Source organism: Symphodus melops (assembly GCF_947650265.1).
Source record: "Symphodus melops genome assembly, chromosome: 3".
In the NCBI taxonomy this organism is placed as follows: Eukaryota; Metazoa; Chordata; class Actinopteri; order Labriformes; family Labridae; genus Symphodus; species Symphodus melops.
Genome location: NC_136693.1, coordinates 17043079 through 17070750, shown reverse-complemented (window position 1 = coordinate 17070750; position 27672 = coordinate 17043079). Strand labels below are relative to the sequence as shown.

The following is a 27672-nucleotide window of genomic DNA, read 5'->3' as shown; positions in this document are numbered from 1 at the left end:
ACATGCATGCACCCACGTCACATGAACTTCAAATATGGTGCTTGGAACCAAATCACCGGTCAAGAAATAACCTTCATAAATCTTTTGTGTACTGTAATGCAGACAAGTCATTTGATATCAGTGGTGTGCAGCTATCTTTTTTTTGTTTGTTTGTTTTGTCCTTCAAACCTTCTCCACTTGAATATCAGTAAAAGCTGGGACCACCCAAGGAAAAAAATAATGACACGTCGCTGACAATAATGAATACCAATAAGAATCGTAACGCAAGAAGAACAGGTCTGCACACTTATTCTTACCAAGAGACCTTTAGATAATCTGTGTTCAACGGGATTTCAGTGCAAATCTGATTTTGACAATCTCAGAGCAGACCTTGTGCCCCCCCCCCCCCCCCAAGATATTTTTGCGCAGGGCCAGGACCCCATGTTGGGAACAAGCGGTTCAGTAAGTTAAAAATGCTGCGGTCACCACACAAAGAAAAGTACACTACAAAGACATTAGACACTGTCTCTTTAAACACCCAGTCTTACTCACTCACTAATGTTAGGGCAGTGTTAGGGTAAGGCGGGGACCCTGAACTGATTAGAGGCAAGTGTGTGGTTTAGCAGCTTGTCTATCAGACAGAATACTTGATATAATGGAGTCACTGAATGGCTGACCTTGGCGTGTGCGACCTCATGCTGTTCCACAGAGCTGAGAATCATTTCAGAGACAATGTGCCTCTGTAGCAACTTGCTGCTGACAGGTCGGAAGTATAAACAAATAGTTTTTCTCCCATTGTTCGATGGTATGTAGTTTTCACATGTTGTACAAACCACTCTCATAGATAACAGTGGCAACAATTCAAGTGAAAAAAAAGAAGATGAGCAGGGGACATCTATTGTTCGACTACTTTCATGAAAAAAAGCTTGACGTACGAAATATGAGTCATAACCCCCCCCCCCCCCCCCCCCCCCCCATAAAACTCAGATATAGCCTATATCACATTAAAGAATTATCCTATACAAGAGTTTTCGCACACATTTGCTGCAATTTGTTCCAAAATAATCACAATTGCAAATAACAGGCACAAAATCACACAGTGCAGGATTTCATTTAAAGTTGTAACGTTTTTTTCCAAATACACAATTTTTGACATTTTGTCCAAAGCGAAGCCCATTTTAGACTCAGTGCAACGAGGATCAAGCAAGGATCTAGACAGTAAACAGAAGGAAACTAAATCTAAGGAAGTGCCAGTAAACATGTGTAAGTCCAATCAGACACTGCTGACAGGTACTGCACAGAGGCAATGCACAGGCTGTATAAAAGACATATAGATAGTTTTACAATCATCAACAGCTTCCACTTCATCATCTCATCATCATAAATATCCCATCAGTCTCATCTTCCTCACATCATTAGTACCATCAGTATAATAAAAGCCATAATGTGTTTGTGAAAGAGCTGGGTCTTTAGCTTTTCCTTAAAGGTGGAGATGACCGAGCGCTTGACGTCTCGAGTTAGCTGGTCAACCACAACACCAAGGTTTCAGGCAGACTTTGAGGGATTGGCTGGGATGACAAGCAGCTAAGTCTTTGGTAGGTTAAGCTGAAGGTGGCGCTCTTTCATCCATTTAGAGAATATCAGCAAGGCATTATGTGAATCAGTGGCGACACTTGGTTTATCTGGCAGGAATGACAGGAAGAGCTGGGTATCTTCCACATGGTGATGGTGTGAGGAAGCATGCATGGGGGCAGATGACTGCACCAAGTAAGGTGGTGTATATCGTCTTATCAAAGACAATTTAACTCAGAAGCAGCACGCTCCTGTGGCGAATGATGAATGGACTTGGGCTGTTGTGTAAAGTGGCCAACAGTTTTAACAATCCATCACAAACTGCAGATGAATCAGCGGGGTCGCCCATGTCACTGACACGTGCCTGCAGGAGTTGGGATTGAACCCCCAACCTTCTAGTTGAGAGATGACCGACTTTACCACTGAGCCACAGCCACCCATATTACCACCACCCTTGAATTTCCCTCGGGATCAATAAAGTATCTATCTATTTATCTATCTATCTATCTATTATGGAATAGTACGTTTTATCAATGAAACTTGATCAATGAAAAACGTGTTTAAGCTTACTGAAAACTCCACACTAAAAAACGTGTCAATGCTGATACCCAAAACATCAGAGAGAATTAAAAAGAGTGATTTCAACCTGTCTGTTGTTTATTGACGTAAGTAGAGAATAAGACTTCTGCATAAAGCCACGGCTGTGCAAAGTAAGTTGTCGACACGTCTTGCAGTAGATGTCATTATTCCACAGCTGTCAGAAACAGATGAAACTTTTAGTTTGCATTGGTGTTAATAAGCAGCCTCCGTAGTGCCACTATCATCTAAAAACAAACAATATCTTGCTCTAAACAAATAGGCCCACCCAACAAAAAAAAAACAACAACAATTTTGTGCAGAAACAGACACCTAAAAGGCCAGAGAACACATTGATATTCCACACCTGTGTGACTCCTGACAGCTCCACAGCAGCACACTGTCTGAGGAATTGGACACAAGACACTACAATGGAGACAGTGTGTTACAAAGCTGCTCGGGAGCACAGAGGTTCATATCAGCATGACCAGTGACAGTCACAGACACAAACACACACACACACACACACAGGGCCAGTACACAAGCGTGCGGACCTCTTGACACACTCTAAATGCGCAAAAACACACACGAAGGAACAATAAGCAAGCCGACTCCATTTCCATTTTCAAGTCGTTTCTTCAGCTATCTGGAAGAGATGTTTTCACAAGTCTCTGACCTCAGATGAAATTCATAAATTGTGTCCGAGCAAACACGCACGCACATGCCAACATATTTCAATATAATACCAGACAAGGACACTTCCTGCTCAGTAGGCGTTACAGTTTCAATTCAAGTTTACTAAAACTGCAACGACACATAAACAGCACCTGAACCACAATGTCTGTGTATGTAGCAAATAATAGTGACAGTGAACAGGGATATTTACACAATTGCTTAAACACAGCAGGTCCACTTTTTTTTCCACAGGCATGCTGAAGCGCACGTCCTACATATCGAAAATAAGCACCAGTGCTAGAGGAAGCAATATTGACACAGCAAAGTAAACGGGGTGCATTACTAACAGACTGCAATGGTAGTCGGTCCAGGAGAGAGCGTGGAGGAATAGGCTTTTACAGCACTGCCCCCCTCTGTCGCTGAATGGTACTGCAACTCAACACATTGTCATTCTGGACATTTTGCAGCACACGAACATCAAAGGCTTTTACTCAAAGGATCTGTGAGCCCTTTCATACCGATAATTCTTATGATACAACCAATCCCTGTAAAAGTCTGATGGGGAAAGCTTGCTTTTGATTCCACGCTGCCAGGAACAGATGTAGATGTCCACAATACTTCAATTTGAAGAGAGAAAAAAAAAACACACATCTGGAAAACATAAAGGGGGCAACGGGGGGGGGGGGGGGACCAAATTAGCAATCTGAAAGAAAACAGTCGAAAACTGTCTTGAGTGGCTTCTTCTAAATGGCCCCTCGGTGAAGGAAGCACTATATGGATGAGATTAAACCTCCGGCTGCTCCTGAGAGGTCACTTATAACACTTAGCTCTAAGAATAATCCCTCCATTTTTTTTTTTGCTCCTGGAACTCATCATAGAGTGTGATAGCCCTCACCCAGGGGGGAGATACAGGTGATGGCAGATAGGGAAGCCTACAACCTTGACTTGCTTATTTTTATTTTTAGGGTTGACATAAATCAAAATGAGATTCACTGTTCTGTTGTTGTTGTCCTTTTATTTTTTTTAGATCTCTTTTACCGTCTCTCTGGCCCCACCCACTCCCTCCCGCCCCCCCCACTCTTTTTCTTCATAGATGTGTGCCATCTCATATCCTGTCAATAACCTGTTAATGGGCTCCGGCAGTCAGATAATAGTGCCGGCTGAAGAACAGCAGGGAGATAAGGGCAAGCCTCTAGCTTACGAGCCTGAGAGACAGAGAGCCTTTGATGAGTGGGAGGCTGGGGATGAAGACAGGAGGAGCGGGGTGGTGGACAATAAAGCCCCCTGAGGAAGTAAGGGGGGGTTACAGGGTTAGATCTAACTTGATTGCAGCTTATTTCTAATAATGTCAGGCTACAGCGAGGTGCACATACACTCTGGCAATCAGAGCTGAGGAGCCAGGACATGGAGTGGATGAGAAAGAAAGACATAGAGGATTTTTTTTTTAATTTTTTTTTTGTCTCACGCGCCTGCTGATGTAGGAGTTTTACATCTGCCGTCTTGAAAGTTTTCTGCACACTCTTGCAGCTTCATTTGCATCATTGCCGATTCATGATTTCACGCACCAGGACTGACTCGAGGTTAAACGCGGGTCGGTTTCATCGCCAGCTGTGCGACTCCAAACGACAGAGCGGCCGCTTCATCAAGGCAACACCCCTGGAGGCCGAGGTGTTTCCCCCCGCCGTCAGCTGTTGGGATGCTTCCTCAGCGAGTCGGTTATCAGTGATGCTTTCCTAGCACAGATCAGAAGCTATTCAACCCATTCATCACAGCACCACTAGGCACCGCAGCAGAGCCACATATGGCTCCGGGCCCCCCCCCCCTCTTCCCTCCAAGAAAATGCAATCTCGGCATATCAACCGTATCAATTTTTTAACGATTCCCACAGGGCGGCATTTTTAGGGACCTGTTGAAATAATCATGAGGTGCTTGTTGGGTAAATGCACTCTGTTTCGATGAGCGCGCTGTGAGAAAAAGAAGAGCTTGGAACTGGCGAGACACGGGGGCGAGCCGACAGAGACCGGTCATTATGCATGCACTGCGGCGAAACCAATCTCTGTTGAGTCTGTCCTCGATTGTTTTTAAAAAGGATACTTCACTGGACGCAATCAAATTAGCAAGAACATCACTGATATGGGGTAATAACCCTAAATTGAATTTCTGCACAGGCTAAAGTGTCCCCTCTTTACAGAATCAATTGCTGTGAAGAGAAAAGGAGGACAGGAAGAGGGCAATCATAGTTAGTAGACCTTTAAAAAGTGCACCAGAGATGCCGACACGAGCGGGCTCTTTTCACGCTCCGCGGCCTTGCCATAATGCGGGGGGCCTTCAGACGACTACCACAGATGCAATCTCTCCAATTATGGTAATTAATTTGAATTACATCGCAGCTCCCATTGCAGAGAGAGGGAACCCGGGTCGGCTTGCAAATTTCGGCGTTCGCACGAATGCAATTTTCTTCTCGTTGTTTGGGCGCGAGGCAGAGCGCGTTGGCAGAGCTTTGGCAGCCTAGCAGTGGCTCCGCTAACTGAACAGAGAGGATGACAACAACAAGCAATTAGTTGGACAGCCTCCTGTTAGCTCTGCCACTGGCTGACACTGCCGTGTGCCGTGCTGCAGCAAGCCAACGGTGTTACTGTACTCTGCTTTGGTTGTGGCTCAGTCATTACTGTACAAATATATTGATAGCGTATGCATTATGCTGACATTTGTAAGCACTGCGGGTTATAATAGGTGGGCTAAAAATATCTTGGGGATATTGCAAGCAAGCAGCAGGGTCATGGGTCAAAGCAAGACTTTGTTTACTCCTGCTTCCTCAATAGGAAGAGAAACCACACACAGCAGTCACAGACGAGGCGTTTAAAACGGCTGCACTGACAACAGCCGTGCGAGGCTGTCGGAGCAACATCAGGGAGAGCTTTCACCAAGACCCATCCATCATCCGACGCCTGAGTCGGGACACAGCCGGGAGCTACAGAGACAACGTTGCTGCTTGGGACAACACAGTTGTCATGTTCGGTCCTTGTGTGGTTTTCTTCTACAAGTGTTTCTTTGTCATGACGGAAATATTATTGGCAGAGACCACAAGGAGCAATTGTGTCTTCTGAAACAGGCACCCCCCCTCCCCCCCCCCCTTGAGTTACAGGGTGATGTCATGGCTGAATTCAAGTAAGATTACAGGCAGAAAATAATCCCAGTGTGGGTACCTAAAAGAGCCTGAATCATCTTAAGACAGGCAGGCGTACAAATGGAGAGCAGGCCGCAGGATTTTCCTTCCCGATGCAACAAATCAGACACCTCGACTTCAGTATCAGCCCATGCAGATTACCCCTCTGATCAAAAAGAAAAATACATATAATCAGAATGTATTTGCTAGCTTGGATTAACGTTGCACTTTGCTAGCTCTGCACTGTTTTGGTTGCACAATAATTGACATGAAACCATCAGTTTTTTTAAGATATCGATGCGGTTAAGGTCTGGGGATCTGTGCGTGCATATACTTGGCAGCACTGAGGCCAATAGTTGTCACACATGGCTTTAACTGATCAAATGTAAAAAAAAAAAAAAAGCTGCTCAATTGGGATTTTTACTGTTTTCCTTAAGTGGCGAAAAAAAAACAACAGAAAAATATGTGGCAATTGTTCTAACTTCTTCAATACATCTCACAGCACGATGTGAATTAAGAGAGAAGACATTGAGTCTGGTTTTCTCTGTAATGCACCTGAATGCTCTTTGAAGCCAGTGGCACAGTTGGAGTTTCTCATTTTACACTCAATCAAATCCACAGAGCGTGCTGTGTTTTGTTTCATCATGTTGCATGTGTGCAGACGATAGCATCAGACAAACCTTCCACTAATTCACGTAGAGCTTCACTTAGCGGACAGAAACGGAATCATCGCGTGACGCTACAATAGCCTATCACCCCCGGAAGTTAAAGGGCTCCATCACTCCCCAACACCCTCCTCCTCCTCCTCCTCCTCCTCTTCTTCTTCCCTCCTAGTGAGAGGCAGTGGATGCCACGCAGCCGCTAATGAGGCGGCCGCGGGCCCATTTGTGCTGGGAGAGAATAGGTCCCTAATGAACCACAGAAGACACTTAGGTCCACTGAGTCAAGATTGAAATGTGCCACTGATGGCCGATAGGAGGTAATGTCAGCTCAACCAGAGAGCAGAAAAAGGCAAAAATAGCTCTTTTTAAATGATGGTATTTGAGACGATAAGACTTCTCTGTGAACTTTGCAAATTTTATGACGTGCAGAAGACACCATTCAGAGCTTACATCATCATAATCATCCTCCTCCTTCGACTCCCGGCTATACATTAATATTAAGTAAAATGGTCCACTGTGAGATATTCATTTACAATACGTCAGCCACGCACTAACCAGAGAAGGGCTGACCCTCTTTCATTCACTTCAGTCTCCTCTCTTTTTATTCACGTTTAATCTTGTCAAGCCTGCCGCACGCTACGTGTCTCTTTGTTACGATGTCACATGTTTTTCTCGGAGCACAATTTCAACCGAAGTGAAACTTCGGAGTGTGTGAATCATGAGTCGCCCATTGCAACATCACCTCCCTCCCCCCCCACCCTGCTTCCCCAGTGTTGTTAACATAAGAGGATGACTTCCACATCATCACTCCCTGAGTCACAGCAGGAAAAACAAAAAAAAAAACTGCACCTCTGGCACTTTTTTTTGTTTTTTTTTTTGATCTTGGGCCTCACCCTTGCCGTGAGCCGTACTCCTCCACCTGTCAGAGAAAGGTCGAAGCGATTCTCTTTTACAGGCAGAATTAAGATAAAAGTGCAGAAAAAAACACTCCCATATCATAGAATTAAAAGAGTGTAAGAGTGTAAAAACTCATCTTAAAGGAATTATGGTGAAAAATGTCTTTTCACTCCCTGAGGCAGGGCTTCTGAATAAATAAGAATATGTTCTCCGTTTTATAAACGATGACAGTTCAAACAGGAAGGCTTCATAACTTTCCAACTACTGGCACATTATTTTGGGGAGTTGCCTCTGAACTGTTGTTTTGCCCAGTGAAGCCTTTGAAGGGGGGGGGGGGTGGAGACTAATAGGCCCTGCAGGGTGTATTGTTATACAAAATGTGGGGGTTTTTCCCCCCCACAGCGATGACTCGGATCTAACGGCACAGGCGCAGGAAGGCACGAAACCCACCCAGTGCTTGGACGGCCAGCATGGCGAGCATCAGGAGGGACGGCATAATCTTCCAGGCTGGATTCAAACTGTGGGTCATCTTCTTCAGACACAGCACTGCAGGGAGAGAAAAAAAACACAGACAACTGAGGAGGAGGAGGAGGAGGAGACAACACAAACACAAGAGAAAAACATCAACTGAAGATGTGTGGGTAGAAGGGTGATTAAGATCCCTGCAAAAAGAAAAAGGCGTCTTTTTTTGTTTTTAAGCCTGCTCCCTGTCCTTTGTGTGTGGAGTGTTAGAGCATTCTGCATAGGCTATAAAAGCATACACTATACACAATATGCATACAGAATCAGCTATTTAAGAGTCTAACTAGTATTGTATGTGACTTCTCTGAAACATCGGAAGAAGACTATTTTAGTTTCAGTTTTTTTGTTGTTTTTTTTTCTGGCATGCTGAAGGCTTTCCTCTTTCAGACAGAGTGCAGCTGTGATGACAAATGGGGACTTCCAAAGTTGACAGGAAACAGCCAAGTCATTCTCTCTGCCATCCAGAGGGAAAACACTGCTTTAAGAATGAGTAAAGACAGACACAAGCATCCCCTCCCTGTCTGCTTCCACTCGACTCAGCATGAAACATTGATGAGGTGTACGTCTCAGAAAGAGGTCACTTTCTCCATCTCTATTTGTTACGACAGAAACTACTTTTTTTTTTTTTTTACAACAATCTTGGAATGAGTTTTTTTTTTTTCTCCTTCCCCCAGTAGCAGGAGGACATACCCTTGAGACAGTTTTATTTTTATTTTTTTGTCATTTGTTATCACAAGAGTGGTCAGGTTCGCCTGCTGCAAGTAGTCTCGGAAAACAACAACGTCTGGTGAAGTTTGGTACTGCGTTAGAAACAGTAAGGCCTTTGACAGGCCTAACTTTCAGTCAATGTCAAGATTCAGAGGAGCCATAAACTACCTGGAGAGTAAAAGGAAGCAACTCTTGAACCCTACAGTCTGGTACACTGGTGAAATATTTACTTGGGGGGGGGGGGGATAAACCTAAAAAATAAATGTTCAACCTTTAAAAAACAAGGGAAGATGCTGGGTAAAGGACTGTGAACTAAAATCCTTTAACCAATCACACTCTTTTAAGATGTATTGTTGGGCTCGTGATGCCTTCATTTAGAGACAGGAGTCAGCAGACAGTGCCCAGCGCGCCTGCTCGGACACCTGTAGCCTCTTACATGGGGTGTGCACTTGCCACTTGGCCACTTGGCCACCTGCCCCCCCCTCCCCCAACGCATAATATTTTCTGTCCTGAAACAACACAAGATGTTTGTGAGGACATCTCAAGGCTCATATATGATGCTATTGTATGTGTTACGTGCAGATGTGGAGTGTAAGAATAAAAGAGGAAGAGAAGGGGTGTGTGTATGTGTGTGTGTGTGTGTGTGTGATGCGCAACAGACTCAGTATTTGGAAATATTGAGCAACAGTGTACGATAATATCAAGGATCGTTCAACAGATATCCGTTTTCTTCTATCTGTTGAAATGTGCTGTTTTTGAATCATGTCATACATGATACATGATGAATGTAATACTAATCAGAAATAATCCATAAGTAGGAAAAAAAAAAAAAGTTGTTAGCAACAATCTGCCAGCAGTCATACAGCCTTTAGTCTCCTGTCAACAACTCAGTTTCACGTGATCAATATCAATCTCTGCTTCTGCGGTTTTTTAATGAATACGACTTTTTAATGATACCCACATTTCTTACCACGAGTGGCGAGGAGTTCAGTCAGTATCCTCAGTAGCTACATACAGTATGTTACATTCCACTCATCAACTCAAGTGAAAGCTTCTGCGAAATGTCTGCAGTTACAAACGTTCAGCAAACCCCCCCCCGCCCCCCTTGTTTCGTACGTGTAGAAACACATTTAAAATGTGGAAGTTGCTGACAGATGAGTGTTTGTGTGATGTTTTGGTTTCTGATTAATTTCATAAGGGCTATTATTGTCAGCCGTTGCTCCGCCTCGTGGCCTAACCAGATTGGTTTTCCCTCTGGGCTCCAGTTATGACTTCAGCAGAGGGGATGTGGCTAAGAGTGCAGTCTCATCACAAAGTTTCCCCAGAGCCACACGGACACTCTCCACTTGCTCTCTGGATTTTTTTTTTTTTTGAAGGCATTAGCCTACCAGAAACAGACTTTAAAGAAGTTCTTCCTCGCTACCTGGATATATATATACATATATTTTTAAAGATATTTAACCCAAAGGGAGCACAACAAGCCAGGCAAACATCCTCTCCAAACTGTTTCAAAATGCCAACACACCAAACCACAGTCTGCCTCCGACTGAAGCGTGCAGACACCAGGAAGCCATCAAAGGTTTTTTACTGAATGACTCAAGTGCTTAGCTGACCCCATGCCGGCATGGAAATGCTGTTTACCCTCTTTCATTTTACAATTCAGCCGTAACGACTCGGTTTCATGTCAGGGATCAAAGCAAGCCATACTTCCAACCGTCAACCTGAAGAGTTAGATATACAATCAACTTTAACCATCCAACGCTGTATTCTCTTCATTCAGATTTCAACACTCTGATATAATAATAAGGCATCATCATCATCATCATCCAAGACATCTTTGAAAGTGTAACTAACACACACACACACACACACACACACACAGTAGCTACATCCATGTGAACACGGCGTCAAAGGGCTCACTCATTCAGTGCACTCATTCCTCCTTACACAATTAATCGCAGCAATTAAAGAAGAGCCGGTGGACCCCCAAGTGGTCAAGAGATAGAATTTTAAATGTAAGTAGGTGGTTTCAACGCAAATCGAATGGCGACCATTACTAGAGGTGGAAATCGTCAGTCACCTCTCGATTCTATTCGATGACTATTCAGAGGGTCACGCTTCGATTATCAAACGGTTCTCGATGCATCCCCGTGCATTGCGATGCTTCTCAAATGTGGACCTATACGCATGGCTCATTTTTTAGCCATCAATACAAAACAATCAGGTGAATTTAAAACCCTTTTATTTAAAATTGTGGCAACAAATAAATCCCACAAACAGCTGCCCCTTTGCAAAAAAAAAATATCCTCCTTTTTCAAAGTCCTCCTGATAACGCTGAACAAGAGCATACTCCAGAACAGTTTTGTCGGCTGCAGCTGTTCTCCCATTTTTGATCTCGAATAAACACTGTGCACGCACCAACGTAGCAGTAAACCCGGAACCGTCAGTGGGCCAGTCCACGGCGTTAATAACTGATTATGGAGTTCCCTGCATCGATGCAGAATCTTTCAACAAAGCATCAGGATGCATCTTAGAGTCGATTATTTCTCCCACCACTAACCATTGCTAATGTTATGAAAGCAGCCCTCAAAACTTCAAATTATCTTTAAAATAACCGGTTAGATGACTTGTCCGTTATGTTAGCAACTTCATTGGACGCTGTCAAGGTTAAAAGGCAACATGGTTGGCATTATTCTTTATAAATAAATAAATAAAGAATAAGGGCGGGGAGAGCTTGTGACACAAATGGGAAATCCTGTCTAGACCAGGCCGTGGTATTTCAGACGGGTATGAGCAGTCTATGCAGGACTGAGGCAGAGCTGTTGTCTTCACTGACACCTCCATTCATGACTTCACTCTTCTCCTGGAAGACAGGCAATTCTTCAATCACTATCCATATAAAAAAAAAAAAAAGACAGGGAATGACCTTTTGGGCTCAAATGTCTCATTGGCATATGGCTGCCATCATTGCCAAGCTTCTCAAACCACTGAGAATCATTGATCCCCTGATGATGGGGACATTTCCAACTTGGAAGACCTCAACCTTTCAAATCCACACAGTGACAAGCGCTCTGAAGGGATGACTGCCTTCACTTTATGCAGCTTAATGTTACTAATCAGCTCATTTAGTATATAACAAAGTCAAAGTATACGTTAGTGTCTTGAATTGAGGCAGGAACGACTGCATTAACGTAAAGAAAAAGAAACAGTTGTATGAAAGTTTAAATGGCAAACTTACTTATCGCTATGGAAACTCTAGTCCACTGCTCACACTGAATTTTGCGTCTCCATTATTTTGCACATTATTAGATACTACAGTATTCAAGAACATGCAAAAACAATGCAGCACAAGACTGTATATTTTTTATCTGATTTACATGCGAGACGGGGACAGTAGGGTATAAATGATTAGAACAATGGAATCAGATTTTATACGTACAATGGTACGGATAAAAGTGTTGACCCGCTTTTGTAAACAGGAGCCATTTCACTGTAACCTTTACATTACAGCCGTGTTATGCAAACACTGGATGTGATGAAACAATACTTTGAACTGCAACCTCATACATGGCAAATTATGTGGCAGACATCATCTCTCTGCTATCAGTAACTATTTCCGATACATGTTGTCAGGATGGGAAAAAAAAAAAAAAACCCGACATCCTACTAAACGCAGCAGAAAGCGATGTACCTGCCAGCGAAGCCCAGCTGCAGCAGAATGTGATAAGGGAACCATGTGGCCATGAGACATTCTCATTATAGACTGGAGCATCCAGCTTCATCCAGCATTTACTTGTGATACCTTAGCCACTTCTTCTCCCATGGTTTCTTGGCAAGTTAGTTGAAGTTACTTACAAGAAAGAAAGAAAAAAAAAACAAGTATGGCAGGAATATTTGGCACCTATTTTTCCACTTTTTTGTTTTAAAAAAAAAATAATACTAAGGTTGTTTTACTTGTGATAAAAATGAAACAGATGGCATTTTCAACATCCAGATCTTGTGTCATTCAAAAAAAAAAAAACATACACTACTGATAGTATAAATTGCACAAATATGTTCAATCTTAACAGTTTTCTTTTTTTTTATAATAATAAAAAAAAAAACTATTGCGGGTGCATGTATGGTTTCCTTTTTTTCTGTTGTGATAAGGTGTCCATACTACTTTGATTTTGACAAGTATCACATCCAGATCAAGTTTATCAAGTATTAAGTTTATAATTCTGATAGACCACAGTGGACCGCTGAGCTTTGTCTCATGACCCCCTTTTTGGCCTCCCACCTCAGGTTGAAAACCTAGCAGATCCTGACACAGTGCTGTCATGTAATATAACAAACACACAACCACACTCTTCCACACAGGACAAATATGAATAGGTCTATATGAGTACAAACATGTAGCCTTGTTGTATGGACCCAGATAAGCTAGACATGGAGACTGAAAGATGCTTTAAAGTCAAGGTTATGGATAAAGTAGGCAGCAACGTCACTTCCCAATAAAAGTCTCCAATCTCTGAGTCATGGAAATTACTGATGCAGTGTCGCCTGTTCGCCAAGCGGGGGCGCAGTGCACTTCATTCTTAAATGGCATTAGCTCAATGTATGAGAAACAGTATAGGCCTATTGTAGAATTTAAGCATGCCTCGGTGTTGATTTAAAACAACAAGAAGAAGAAATGTCAGTGCTTGCTAATAAATAGAGCCAACTCCGTGAACTAGTTATCCTGCCCCGGGTGAGTTCACGGGGTTCTTTTTCAGCTCCCCGCCAGCTGTTGCTCGTCTTTGAAATTAAAAAAAAGTTATTTCTAACGAGCCCACATACAGCACGCTTTCTGTTGTCCGTGCTCTGCTTTCAAACACAGCTTTCTTCGGGCTTACCATGTTAGGAGGACGAAACTTTACAGAAGCACCGACCATCCAGCGGCGGTGACTCTTTTCCCCCCTGAGCAGCTCAGCCGATGTTTTGTGTTCAGGAGGATTTCATCTCTCGCACAAACCTCTGCTGGTAATATTTACAGTCTGTGCTGCTGACGCCACAAACAGAGGTGAGCTGCGGGACGTTTCTTTCAGTCAGTGTGTGGGTATGTCCATTGATTTAGGGCGCTTCTCTCTTCACAGAAAACCACTCCTCGCCGCTTTGTCCAGCAGTGATGTCATACAGGGGCAGGGTGGGGGGCGTCTCAAGAGTCCCGACCCCCAGGTTAACCATTTGAGAGCCCACCTATCTACCTCAGTTTCTCACCGCAGATGAACTGAAGCTGCCATAAGTTAAATTAACTGAAATGACTTAAATCAAAAATCTATTGCAGGCTAACATGCCGAGTCAGTAGAAATAACCTCATATGGTCCTTGAACGTCTCATCGCAGCTAGAGAAGATGGACCAGAGCGGACAGGTCTGGGCTACACGTTTTCATAGTCCAGCCTATAAATACAATTTGAAAAATATGTCTGTGTCATTAGATAGCCTATTCATGTTTGCCCTGTATTTTATAAGAATACATTATTGAACTTATAGTTAGAATGGTGAAGTATGTGAACAAAAAATGGGACTTAAAGACGAAACGTGTGTCTGGAAAAACATCTGCCAAAGACATGACACAGCTCGGAAAGTCATGAATCCACAGTTGGGAAGTTAATTGGGGACTTTTTTCTGCATAATTAAAATAAACATGGTACTATTAATAAGGAAGAGTGTGACATGGATTTGAGCATCTGTGGTGTAATGTTTAATAATGATAACAATGTAAGTGACAAAAAAGTGATTTAAATTTTATTTCTGGAAATAATTTTGTATCCCCCTCTAAAAATAAAAACAGATTTAAAAGAAAACACAGTGACGGAGCCTGAAAAGTTAAAAGTCCTTTTGTTTGGTCTGCCGAAGTGAACGTCACGCAAACCACGTGATCAATGAGGAAGTATATCGAGTGTCAACAATACACGGTGAGTGTGCTGTACTTCATGAATATTTCTATTTAATAGGAGTTTCTGTAGATTATCAATCCAGACGTTGCAAGAGGGGATTTGTTACGAAACCAGATTATAAAAAGAGCTCGAGTTTAATAAAGAAAATGGGCTTTTTGTTTTAGTTAAAAAGGCAAAGCTGAGCAGCTAACCGAGGTTCAGCTAACGTAGCTCGAGATGTCATCTTTCGAATAAACATACGAGCTCTCAAACTAGCGTCTATTTATACACATTTAAATGTAAAAAATAGGGCTGAATTTACTCATGTGACCATCGATCATGTCGATCATGTCTGCTCATATGATGATAATAATAATGTTGGCATTATGTGCTGTGTTTTGTTTAACAGGTGGAGATGTCTTCTTCAGAGTGGCAGCTGTCTTTGAAGCTGATGGATCAGCCTAAATCCATCTTCCACTTCCCAGAGATGATGCCAGGGGATGTTTCACCTGGAGGATACAGAGTAGCTACTTTAAAACAGCTTGTTGCTGCACAGCTCCCAGACTCAGTCCCAGACCCAGAACTGATCGGTATGGATGTTTTTCTGTAATGAATGTGTCTTTGTTGGAAGAGAAAGAATAGAATCTGTTATGTGGATTAATTAATGCCATCAAAAACTGTTGTTTTTTTTTGTTTTTGCTGTATTTGTCATGTTCTTCCTCTGTAAATGTCGGCATCAGAGGTACTCCACTGTGGGAGAAAACTCAAGGATGAACTAACACTAGATGCCTGTGGGATTCAACCAGGATCCACCTTACACATCCTCAAAAAGACTTGGCCAGAGCCAGAGAGCAGTCCAGGTCTGTGTATTTGGGTTTTTTTTTTGTCAAGCCTTTAAGCTTCATTTTAGCTGAAAGCAAAACTGAGAGTGTCATGGTGAACATGTATGTGCTTCTCCTCTCTAGAGCCTGTGAACAGAGCGAATGCAGCCAGGGAGTTCAGGGTGTTTCATGCTGCTCTTCACTCTCTTAACTCTACTTACAGAGACTCAGTGAGTACACACAGGGTCATAGTGGTACCCCTCTCCCTCATGTCTCTTTTGAACTTCAGCAATAAACGGTAGAGTTTGGAAGCTCACACCTTTTTAAGCGTTCCTCCTCTGTGGAGTGCAGAAACTCACCGGGGTGTTTGTACTTAATAAAAAAAAAAAAACATCCTTCACTTGCAGAGTATTTTTACTTTGGTGACTGGATATCTGTACAAACTTAGGTTGGTGTAGTCACACCTATGTTCACAGATGTTTTAGATTAGATTGGATCATTCCCGCTGCTTTTCAGCACTACGTGTGAACAAGACATGCATAGTCTTTCAAAGATTATCCTTTATAAGCTGGGAGCTTTCAGCGCCATTAATTTACCTATTGAAAGTTGTATTTAGAAAAAGCATCATGTTGGCAGAAGTGATAATTGTCTGACAGTAACGGGTGGGCTCCACTCTCTTGGTACTGACATTGATCTGTGGATTTAAAAAAGTTAAAGCCATTTACAACAAATCACCCAAAAATATTTGTACCACTGTCAAAAGGTCTCATTCTCTTTATGTGTAATCTGATCTGTCGTGGCCCTGTTAAATGTGCAGAGAGATGCAGAAATGACACTTAAGTCAGATAGCAGGATCATCCTTGAATGAACGGCAGATAGTCCTCCTGATTTCAAAGGTTCAAACATACACTAAAGGCTACGGATGTTTGCCTGTTTAGTCTCTATTCGAAGTATCTTCCACAAGCAATATAACAGCTTACAGTATCTGGGCTGTCCCTGTTATGGCACTCATCCCAACATGATCTCCCATCTGGAGTGCACACTGTTAATGTACTGTAGATTTTCAAATAATACAGATTTAGTGTCACCATTAAAATTGTATCTGGAAAATGAACTGGCAACTTTTCTACAGCCTCAAATGCTAATTCTGCTGATGCTGCTTTATTTACAATGGCTTTCATCCTCTCTTAGATTTATAAACTGCTGACAAATAAAGAGTCCTTAGACCAGATCATTGTGGCTACACCAGGGCTCAGGTCGGATCCTGTCGCCTTGGGTAAGTCATGCACAGTTGAAATAATTACTGTTCAGCCATCCAATTGCAAATGCGAATGTGCAAATAGTAACATTTCCCCCTAACACCCTTCTTTCTGTTCAGGCGTGCTCCAAGACAAAGATTTGTTCGTGCAGTTCACAGACCCCAACATGTTGGACGTGTGAGTGTGACCTTTATTCATCAGCCCTGACATGACACACAAGTGGGAGTTAGTTTTAAAATGTTTCTGTCTTTTTTTTTTTTTTTTTTTACAGGTTGATCAGTTCACACCCAGCCCTCGTCAACGCCATCATCCTGGTCCTTCACTCTGTCGCAGGCAGTATGCCGGCTCAGTCCAGTGCTGGCTCCTCTCGAAACGTTTCGGCCAGTTCTTACAGCGATATGCCCGGTAAGATGCAAAAGACTACCACTCGTGTAGTGCCTTTAAAATAAAGCGTACAAAGGTTATTATTTAGTACTTTGCGTCCTGTTACAGTACGTTCCTATTATCTGTAACATCAGGATTCCGTATCGATAATTAGGATTTTGTTTACACGACAAAAAACAAACATGTTGATTTTGTCTGGCAGGAGGCTTCATGTTTGAGGGCATGTCTGACGATGAGGAAGATTTCCAGACGGTGAGTCTCTTCTGCTTCGTACTCAACCTTTGATATCATGTAACGCCGCGTGTCCCGATGGAAGAGGGCTGTTTCAGTTCCGTCGTGACGCGTGTCTTTGTGACGCTCTAACAGGGCAGCCCAGCAGGTCCCTCCAGCCGCGCAGGAGCCTCGGCGGGAATGCGCCCGGTGTCTCTGGGCCACAGCGGAGCGACAGGCCCTCGACCAATCACACAGAGCGAGCTGGCAACAGCGTTGGCCCTGGCCAGCACGCCGGACAGCAGCGCAGTCACTCCTACGACTTCAAGCCAGGTGAGACTAAACATTTGGGGAATTTTTGTAATTTTTATAAATGACTAACAAACCAATGTGCGATTGATGAGAGATTTAAAGGATTCATGAAAAAAAACCCTCGCTATTTAAATCAGATAAATGTACTGATATTTTGTTTAACTGTTGTGTGATGTAGGCGGACCCCTCTAGTAGTGTAGCCCCCATGCCAGCAGGGACCCCAGTCAGTAACGACCTCTTCAGCCAGGCTCTACAGCAAGCTCTGCAAGCCTCCAACATGTCTGCTCTACAGGTGAGGATTCAGACTCACTAACTCCATACTCATAATGTACCATGATCAAATTAAAAGTCATATATAAATATATCCTTCGTGGTAAAGGATTCCATTTGTGCAATATCCACTGATCAAATGTGTTTTTGTTTTGCCAGGGCCGTTGGCAGTCCCAGATGCAGCAGCTGAGGGACATGGGGATTCAGGATGAGGAGCTGATGCTGAGGGCGCTGCAGGCCACAGACGGTGACATCCAGGCTGCCCTGGAGCTCATATTTGCTGGAGGCCCAGGACTCTGAGCCCATACCTCCATGGACAGAGGCTTTTATGGGGGAGAAGTAGAAAGTAGTTTAGTAGTCCTTTGCTTTAGATACATGGTATACTGGTTTATTTGATTTGTACCCCATGTTCATACAACACCATGTCAGCAGAGATCCTAAACGTCCATGCCAGTTTCTGCCTGTTAGTGAATTACGTCTGTAATAAATTTACCTTGTCATTTATTGAGCCTGTTTCCTATTCCTTAATGGTGTACTTAATAGAAAGCATCTATTTAAATCCCCTAGTGCAAGCTGATCATAATTATTTTTTTTTTTACGGTTTGCTAGCTTCCCTATTCAAAGGTGTAGAGTCTGAATAATTCCTCTTAACTACTCTGCTGTCCTCCTTGCCTTTGTAATAATTCCATTTGAACACTAGGTGGCACTGCAGTAGTTTATTTCCTCTCAGACAAATCAGAGTCATCTTTACCGACATCCTGCTGATGTATTTGCTCATTTTGTCTTCTCCCCCAGTTTCAAATCCTGCTCTTGCTCTGCCCTCTGTGGAACGATGCTCGATGACTGGTTGCTTTATTTAAGTTGTGCCATTTGGTTCATCCGAGGCAATATGTTTGACAGCAAGTAATAGTAAGAAGGAAGGTTGCACAGATAAGGTTAAGGCTTATGACCATCCAGTGAGATGTTGCTGTGCTTGTCAGAGCATTGTTACTGTTAGCTGAGCTTATTACAGAAGGCCACATTTGCTTCATCTTGTTGTCTCCCATTAGTATATTTTAGGGAGGGCTGACTGTGTGCCCCCCCTCTGCTACCTAGCGCTCTCCATCTCCAGTAATTGCCCTGCTTAGTTTTATTACTGCATCTGCGAATGTGACAGCTCAATCAGTGGATTGGCCTTTCACGGGCACAGCACCCAAACGGGGCTTTGTTGTCCGTCTGTCCTCATTACTGTTTTATATGCATGCACACCTGCTGGCAATTTCCACCTCACGCTGCCTGCATGGGCATTTTTTAAATATAGCGTTTCCTCTTCAGCAAAGTGGAAAGACTGTCACGCTTCAACTAAACAATAGACACTGTCAGCGCTTCAGCGAAACAACAGACAATTAAAGCGTTCTTGTCCGTCCAGGAAATCAAAACAGAGACTGTTGTGCTTGTTTCGATGAAATAGTGGGATTTTCCACCAAACAGATGGTGAAGTCAGATGAAACATTCTGTACATTCACTGGAGTCTGTTTTTTGTTTTTTTCATCCTCCTACCACCATCACACGTGTTGTAACTGCAGCTTTCTGGATAATCTCTACAATTTACTGTTGCTCATGTAGAGTTGTCATGGCAACGCTTGATGGGGTGTGAAATGCTGTCGTGCATATGGTATAGAAAAGCTGTTTTTACACAACATATTTAGGTCGTAGTATTGATTAAGTAATCTCGTTGGACTTTGTGTGATATTTAAGCCTCCAGATCCTCTGTTACGTGGAATGAGAAATTAATATTACAGCACTGGAAAAGCTATACATTTAGTGGGTTGTATTGATCGTAATGAGAACAGAGTACGGTAATTCAGATTTCAACAGGATGGTGTACAGCTATAGATCATCTTTTCTTTCCATATAACTAGTTTTTTTTTTTTTTAATCCTGTCCCTTTTTTTATCCTGTTTAAAGCTCCTGGGGTGAGTCCATTTTGTCAAACCCAGTGGACAAAGTTGTGTCTTCTCTCCTTCCTCATTTGGTCTTGCAGGAAATGTTTTTGAACTGCTACAAAAAACAGTTGTAACGGTTACATAATGTCTGACACCGACCCAGCGGCAGCAATTACGAGCATAAAAAATGACTTCATTTTTCAATCTTGACACTGATAGTCTTGTTTGCTTTTGAAGGTCATATAGAGGCATCAGTATTCAAGACATTTTTATAAAGTCGGAGCATTACCAATTGAGTAGATTTTTTTTTTTTGCGATGACACAGGCAGCCATAGATGCTTTACGCATGTCTGTAGTTTAAAACAAACAACAAAAAAATTCACAAATACAACAAATAAAGGCATCAGTGAGAGTCAACTCCCCAATCATAAGACAGTCTGTTCATGGATGAGACGAAACGTTGACTCTTTGGTCTTCTCTTTTTTCATATAAGACCTATAGTCTGTATCCCAAAAACTAAATCTACATTTATTAAAGTAATATTATAGGTTTAACAAAACTAATGTAACATTGTTGGAAAATGTTGTACAGGAGAAAAGGGAGTAAAAAAATTTTTTTGTGCATTTTATTCCCAACGTTTGCACCTGCAATCACAAGTGAACCAGCACTTTTGAAGATCTCAGCAGGAGCAGAAATAATGGACAACACAGGTACACAGTAGTGTAAGGGCATATCTGTAAAAAAAAAAAAAATTATAAACAGGAAATGGCCTAAACAACTGGTAAAGATTCTCTCCAAATGAATCAAGCCCGGAGCTTTGAAGCTGTCACAAATCTGCCCAATTACTCCCACAGTGACCCTGGATTCAGGTAATAAGAACGGTTTTGCACCAGGTCATTATGTGCAATATGTTAAACCAACAGAAATCCTCACAGCCAGACCTTTTGAAACTGTGTAAAAGCTCCTCTAATCAAGCCTTCACAGACAGGTTGAACAATACTAACACTATTCTCTGCGGATGAATTCTTCCGACGTGCCAGAGGAGGAGGAAAGCTATGGGGAGGGTCTAATGCCCCCCATCCGCTTTTGTTTTTCTGAAAGGAGGCAACCCATGTGTTATTAACATAAGGTCTGCTACCTGAGATTGCTTTCTGCCTGCCGTGACTGAGCGGAATATGAAATGAGCTCCTGATGGACATGAGGCCATTTCATCCCCCTTGTGGCCCATTCATTGCTTTCAAGCCATGCTTTTTATTCTTCCTTTTTTCTTCTTTTCCAGTGCTCTTTTGGTCCACAAAAGCGTCTTTGATGCATTTCATCCCAGGTGCTTTAACCCTTGATGGAGCGTTTCTTGTGGAGAAAAGAGACAGAGAGAGAGAGAGATGCAGAGAGTTTGCACAAATGGAGTTAGAATGAATACAAACTTAAAAATAGCAACTTCACTCCTTGTTTTGTCTGAAGCTTTGGATTGGACTGAGTCAGATGAGTTAATTCAAAGTGACTTGTGTAAGTAAATCAAAAGTTATCCAGTGTTTAACAATGACAGTTGTGTAGCTGGGGAAAACTTTTCGACTCATTTCTTTTTGTGTCTTATAATTTTAGAATTTTACATGGTCATCTTTAGAGTATTGTGTCTAAAACAAAAGCATATGGTGCTGTATGGTATAGGTGTGAAGTCACAACGTGCAGAGGCAATTAGTCCTCACAGCAGTGTCTGTCAGTTCAAATAAGACCTTTGCCCTTTGCTTCATGTCTTCCCCTATACTCTCATCCCGTCCTGTCCAATAAAAGGAAAAAAAAAATAACTTTAAAACAAACACAAACAGTATTGTTTGACTCATGGTAACATAAAAGGACTCAGTGTAGCACAAAGATAATTGTGGCTGCAGTTTCACTGTCGGGGCAAAAAAAGAACAGAATCATCAGTCTGGCCGTCAGCTTCTGGAGAAACCAAACTTTAAATGTGTGCATTTACCATTCTGCCTTCCATCAGCCGAGTCAAGAGGCTGTGAATGCTCACCGTTAGCTCCCATCAAACCTCTGTACACGCTCTGCCTCAGTGCCTGGCAGATGTTTGTGGCCAACAACTTTTGTTGTCACAATAAAGCGGTTCTGACAGGACTATCTAAAGTCTCAGCTGATACACTTCCAGTTTATGTCTGTAAAATAATTGCTTGCATGACCTAGACAGTCTTATTTATTAGTGTAAAATCCCAGCATGCACAGATAACTACCATGGATAAAAAAATCAACATTTAAAATGTACTTAAACTCATGTTTTACCTTTTTTTAAATCAGAAATCTTACAGGACACTTCTCGCAAAATGAGAAAAAATAAATAATTTAAAGATCCATAAAATAGTGTTACCATTGTGAATAAGGTTCTGCATGTCTTCTTCCTCTTTGTTGGATGAGAAATATCTCCTACATCTGCTACCTGAGGCAGAGACTTGTTTGAAAAGTCAAGAATGATGTATGAGTAACTCTTGACTTAATTTATAGGCCACGCGTGCATAAAATGCTGCAACAAATACGGTCTGAAAAACACTACAGATGTGATAACTGGAAACCGGGGAACTCATCGTACTGTTGTAAATGTATGACCCAGCAGGCTTCAGTCACATGCACATACAGTAAAACAAATATCAGCAGGATAACCAGGACTGTGCTACAAAGTGGATCAATAGAGGACAATAAGTGCTGGAGTACTGGCTTGATAATAGCTCCAGCATTCTGTCCTTGACTCAAACAATGGCCGCTCTTCATCGTCTATGGATGGGCTTCACCATGGAAACAGGCGAAGGGGGGAAGACAGGAAGCAGCTAATTGTTTGCCTTGTTGTGGCGTGGAAGAACACAACAGCAGCAGAAAAAGAAACTCTGAAACATGAAATCACACGTTAACTCATAAACCCAATTTTATTTCTTTTGAACCTTGATGCTCTGTCCCCATACAATACATTCAGTATATACATTTGGCCATGAGGGACTGTACAGAGATATGTTATAGTAGTGCATACATACGTGGCATGAACATGTACACAAAAGGAAATTCATACACAAGATACTCACACGGGGCAAGTCGATGGCTGATGGGTGCTCAGAACCCACACACACACACACACACACACACACACACACACAAAGACACACACACACACGCAAGCACACTTTTTCATGCATGCACATTTGTGTGTACGCACACACACACACACACACACACCCTTTAAGACACTTCTGAGGGAGGAGAAGGGCTCATTCAGGTTCTAAGAATAGAAATATAAGAACAAGAAGAGTGTGACGGCTGATTGCAGTGAATCCCCCCCCCACCCCCCCCTCATCAAAACACCATCTCCTCCTCTGCCTCCCCTTCACCGTCTTTGTCCCTTTCTCCAAAGCTAAGGCCTCTCTCTCTCTTTCTCTCTCTCTCTAGGCAGTGAGGCCATCATACGCAGCCTCTTCCCTTTAGTAGAGCAACACTCATCAGTAGCAGTAACTAAATAAGGAGCCTCTACTGTCAACACTTGATCACAAGGAAGAATTTTCATACATCACACATAGAGTTTATTTATTTAATTTGTATTCTTTCTCAGGAAAACCTCTCTCTTGAGGAAATACGTAGGTCCACTTCGACTAAATACTTTGTCCTTAATAAAGCTGCAGAGGTTGCCTGTTCAGACACCCTCACTTGACATACTTGTCTACTGACAGCAGCATCTGCTCCCTTACCACACCAGCAAAAACAAAAGGTCTGCTTACATCCTGCTTTCTGCTTCGTCTTCACAGGCTGTTCTGCTGATTACATCTTGCGGACATTTTGTACCATCATGTTTATCATAAACATTTGGTGGAGGCACACTCTCCAATCATTTTCCCTTCAATGACTGTAGGTTAAAGTTGCATAGCACACAGCGGAGTAATGTGAAAGCCAAACTGTATCTTTCCTGGTTTAAACTGATGTCACGCCCTTGAAGGTCCATAGTGTCAAGTTAGGTTTAGTTTGGACCAAGCCCTCCATGAAATCAACGTTTCCTGGGATTCTCTCATCATAGTCACATAATTAAGCAACTCATAAGTTTCCCTTTGAAAAGGGTTTTGATTGTACGAGAATGAGATACTCTCATTAGACCCACTTCATGGTGTGGACAGAATCCGTATCTGAAATATCATTGAGTTTGATACAGTTTTAAAAGGGGAAAGTTCTTTAGTTTCAATAATGAAGTCACTCAGGAAGTTTCTCAAACCTGCAGTCTCTTTAACGGCCAGCAGGGGGAGACTGCACTTTTTAAATGCCCATTCCTCTTACTAGATTTTCCAAACCCATAAATATCTTCCAAATCATTTTAAGTACAGAGTGAATATAAGAGGAGTTCATAATTTAATAGAGCTGAATTCTGAGAGAGGGAAACCCAAAGAGGTCTCGGCATACAAACAGAATACAAACAGAACTCGAGGACTCTGCGCACACGTTTGCATTTACATACGTAAACACACTGCTCATTCTTACCCCATTCTCACAAATTCACACAGCTGTTAGTAAGGGATCGATGATAGAGAGATTTGAATGAGAAGGTAAGGTATTTGTCTGTTATTTTTCAGGCTGCGGTGTGATTGGTCCAGTGGGAAAATGCGATCGTCTCTCAAGCAAGGTTTGACAAACCCCTTTGGGTCGGAGACGCTGTGAGCCGCGCCCCAGGCCACCGAGGCAAACGTGCACAAAGCTGTACTTGATAAACAAAAATGCAAAGCACCATAGTTTAACAGGTTGGAAAAGTTCCCAAAAAACACGATCACATCTGCACGGAACAATGAGGGCAAGGAGTAACACATCAGTAATAGTTACCCCCAGAATAAATTACAGTCACAGAACAAACTTTAAAAAGCAGAATTGGAAATCAGCTGATCTAGCGGACTGATTCGACCCATGCATTATAAGGCATTAACCAAACAATTGTTACTGACATCACACTGTATCATATTAATGACTCTACATACAACTGCTGATCTGAAAAATCTGCCTGTTTTCATGATAAAAATCTCGGATTTACTGTCGTCAGAAAACATATTCCTTAAACCGATGACGCAATTGTGAGGGAATTGGGAATGTTGAAGGGAAGACAGATCGATGTCTGCAATCCCATTGTACCTATTGATCTGGAGATGGGCGAATGAAATGGATTTTCTGAGGTAGACAATGCAGGCATATTTCATTCTCCCGATGCAAAGCCATTCTAAGTGGGGGTAGCGGGGCTAATTTGGTCCATTTGGACAGGCTCTGGTCTCCGGCCTTAGCCAATTGTACTGTGTCAGATGGGTTGACCCATCCATCATGCTCTCCTGCCTGTCTCACCAAGATGCTACTTACACTGTCATTGGTGTGATACACCCACTCAGTGATGGATAGCAGACAACATGCACTATGACAAGATAGAGATATCAGACCGTTCGGCTCACAGGCCTGTTATTCCACACAGCTGGGGACACACCATTCATACAGGGCCTGTTTATTCAATAACATGCCCACTGGATAGGGCCCGTGTCGACGATATCCCTCTACATGCCTCATAAATGTCATTCCCCTTGTATGACTCTTACCATCGCAAACAATTACAGTATCAACAGAGCCGAACCAAAAGAGTACAAAACTTGTTCAAACGCAATATTTATGATGCTCTCTCTTCTGAAAAAGGTACAACAATCTCATGATAAACGGCTCACCCATGTAACAAATGTAACAATGCTGTACCTTTCTTTGTCTTTGAGTGTTAAGTGCTAAGGGAAGTCCGCTCCAGAATCAATGAAATGATGCTCAACAGATGATCAGTCTGTGATGTAAGAAAGTGGGTGTCCATCATAAATTAAATACAATAAAATAATAAAGACTTCTGCATTGACTCTGTGTGTATAAGAAAGTTTGCAGTAGGCCTTCAGCACAGGTCTGGAATCTGTCGGCCAGTGAGGTGAGTCAGGATCAGCAGTATTGGGACACAACTGTTCATTTTCCCATGAGCCGACATGGTTGTGTCCAGAGGGACAGGAAGTGTGGAGCCGCAGGGTGGCCCAGTGAGAGCTGCAGGGGCTGACCGCTTGAAGGTAACCCAGAGCACTATAGTGTCCTGATGGCTACAGGGTAGAGCAGGGACATGTGTTCCGCTCCCTTGATGGGCAGCTTGCGGGTAGAGTAGAAATGAATAATCTCAGGCACACTGTCGAAAGGGCAGCTGTTCTGGCCAAGGATATACTTGTTTTCCTTCGTCCGCGACAGCTTCATGTGCATGAAGCCCTGGCTACTCCTGGGGACAGCAGAAGAAAACAGAGAGGGACAGAAAGCATGGTATTAGTTACAACAATTAGTTGACGTCTATGAATCTTAACAGAACACCTTAAATCAAAAAGAGGATCAATCGTCTCTTCTGTGAAGGAAACTGAAACAAATACTCAACCAGAAGCCTTTTTTCCAATTTTAATCTCAACTAATGGTTTTATCTAAACCTCATTTAGCCAGCATCATACCTAAACTTGAATTTCCCTCGGGATCAATAAAGTATCTATCTATCTATCTATCTATCTATCTATCTATCTATCTATCTATCTATCTATCTATCTATCTATCTATCTATCTATCTATCTATCTATCCATCTAAACAGCGTAATAACCACTTACAGGTTTTTAATGACATGTGGTGGTTTGGCAGTTATAATACTTACAATGCCATCCTTCTTAATATTGCAATTTAGCTTGCTTATATTTGGTAATAAAGCAGTACAACTAGGTGGTTTGAGAGTCATTTATTTTGCAAGTGCTCATCAAACAAAATAGTAAAAAAAATAAAATAAAATAAAACATCTTTGACTTGATGGACGCACCCAAGCGGAGAGTCAACTGATTATTTAAGTGAAAAGAACACATCCTCTAGGGAACATGAAAGTCTATTAAAAAAAACCCTAAACCTATAGATGTTGAGGTGTTTAAGTTAGCTAGCATTTGGTGCTACATGAAAGATAAGCACATCCGAAGAATTCATGCTCTCCACTGCATAATTGTCAAAATATTTCACTCTAGACAGAAGTGTTTAATCAATCCACTGTCACAACCGTACCTTCAGCTATGTGGCCATCATGGTAAGTTACTAACGTAAAGAGGAAAGTATGCAAGGAGCCGAGACATATTGGATACTCAACAGAGACCGCTCCTCTCTCTTTACGTCTGCAGTAGATGCTCCCTACGGTATGCGACAACCTTCTGAAAGCTGGATTACCTCTGCTAACTTTGGCTCTGTCTGGGGAGGAGACTAAAAGGCAGGTTGCTTATGGTGTAAGATTTCACATGCAAAGCATAAGTATGAGGCTGATGAACTCCCAGGATAAATCACTTAAGCACCAGCAATAAATGCACAGCAAATTAAAAGCTCCCCATGTGTCCTCGGGAACCTTCGATCAATACATTTTACAGCTTGCCAGTAATCTGCTGCTTTAAAATACTAAATTCCCTTTTTTTGGGATGTTAAGTGATGCTACCGGCAGCTTTCACATATGAACTGAGAAAACTAATGATCCATATATTGAGCTAGAAATATAGTATATAAATATGCTATGATTACAATATTTGCCTGTACAGCAAGTTATGAATGCTGTAAGATAAAGTACTTATTTGCCTTCTGTTTGTTTTAAATATTTGGTGGAGTAGACCTCAGCACATTCAAACGGGAGCACAAATGTCAGTTTAAATTTAAAGAGAAAACAAGGTTGTCAGTGTGTTGATGGGCTCATCTACTATTATCATATATTACATACCAACAGTATGTGTTTGTGAGCAGCGTGTGTATGTGCATGCGCTT

At 42.3% G+C, this 27672-nt stretch overlaps 3 protein-coding genes across 6 annotated transcripts in view; 1 reads left to right on the top strand and 2 right to left on the bottom strand.

Moving 5' to 3' along the window:
* cd276 (CD276 molecule) overlaps window positions 1–13757 on the bottom strand; it is a 64549-nt gene extending 50792 nt beyond the window's left edge. Inside the window, exons 1-2 of the mRNA XM_079338782.1 lie at window positions 13632–13757; window positions 7978–8073 (exon numbers count right to left, since the gene is read on the bottom strand). Coding sequence (XP_079194908.1) covers window positions 7978–8056 — 79 coding nt within the window. The 5' untranslated portion in view covers window positions 8057–8073; window positions 13632–13757. The remainder of the gene's footprint in view (window positions 1–7977; window positions 8074–13631) is intronic.
* On the top strand, window positions 13715–18419 carry ubl7b (ubiquitin-like 7b (bone marrow stromal cell-derived)). Its single transcript, XM_079338777.1, has 12 exons — window positions 13715–13798; window positions 14571–14694; window positions 15065–15245; window positions 15396–15515; window positions 15621–15706; window positions 16668–16752; window positions 16855–16912; window positions 17007–17140; window positions 17322–17371; window positions 17486–17662; window positions 17820–17933; window positions 18071–18419. The coding sequence occupies exons 2-12, from the start codon at window positions 14662–14664 to the stop codon at window positions 18209–18211; spliced, it is 1179 nt and encodes a 392-aa protein (XP_079194903.1). The 5' UTR covers window positions 13715–13798; window positions 14571–14661; the 3' UTR covers window positions 18212–18419.
* Window positions 18420–23544: 5125 nt separating this feature from the next.
* shf (Src homology 2 domain containing F) overlaps window positions 23545–27672 on the bottom strand; it is an 88634-nt gene continuing 84506 nt past the window's right edge. For all 4 annotated transcript variants that reach the window (XM_079338767.1, XM_079338769.1, XM_079338768.1 and 1 more), the window contains one exon: window positions 23545–26127. In XM_079338767.1, coding sequence (XP_079194893.1) covers window positions 25941–26127 — 187 coding nt within the window. In that variant the 3' untranslated portion in view covers window positions 23545–25940. The remainder of the gene's footprint in view (window positions 26128–27672) is intronic.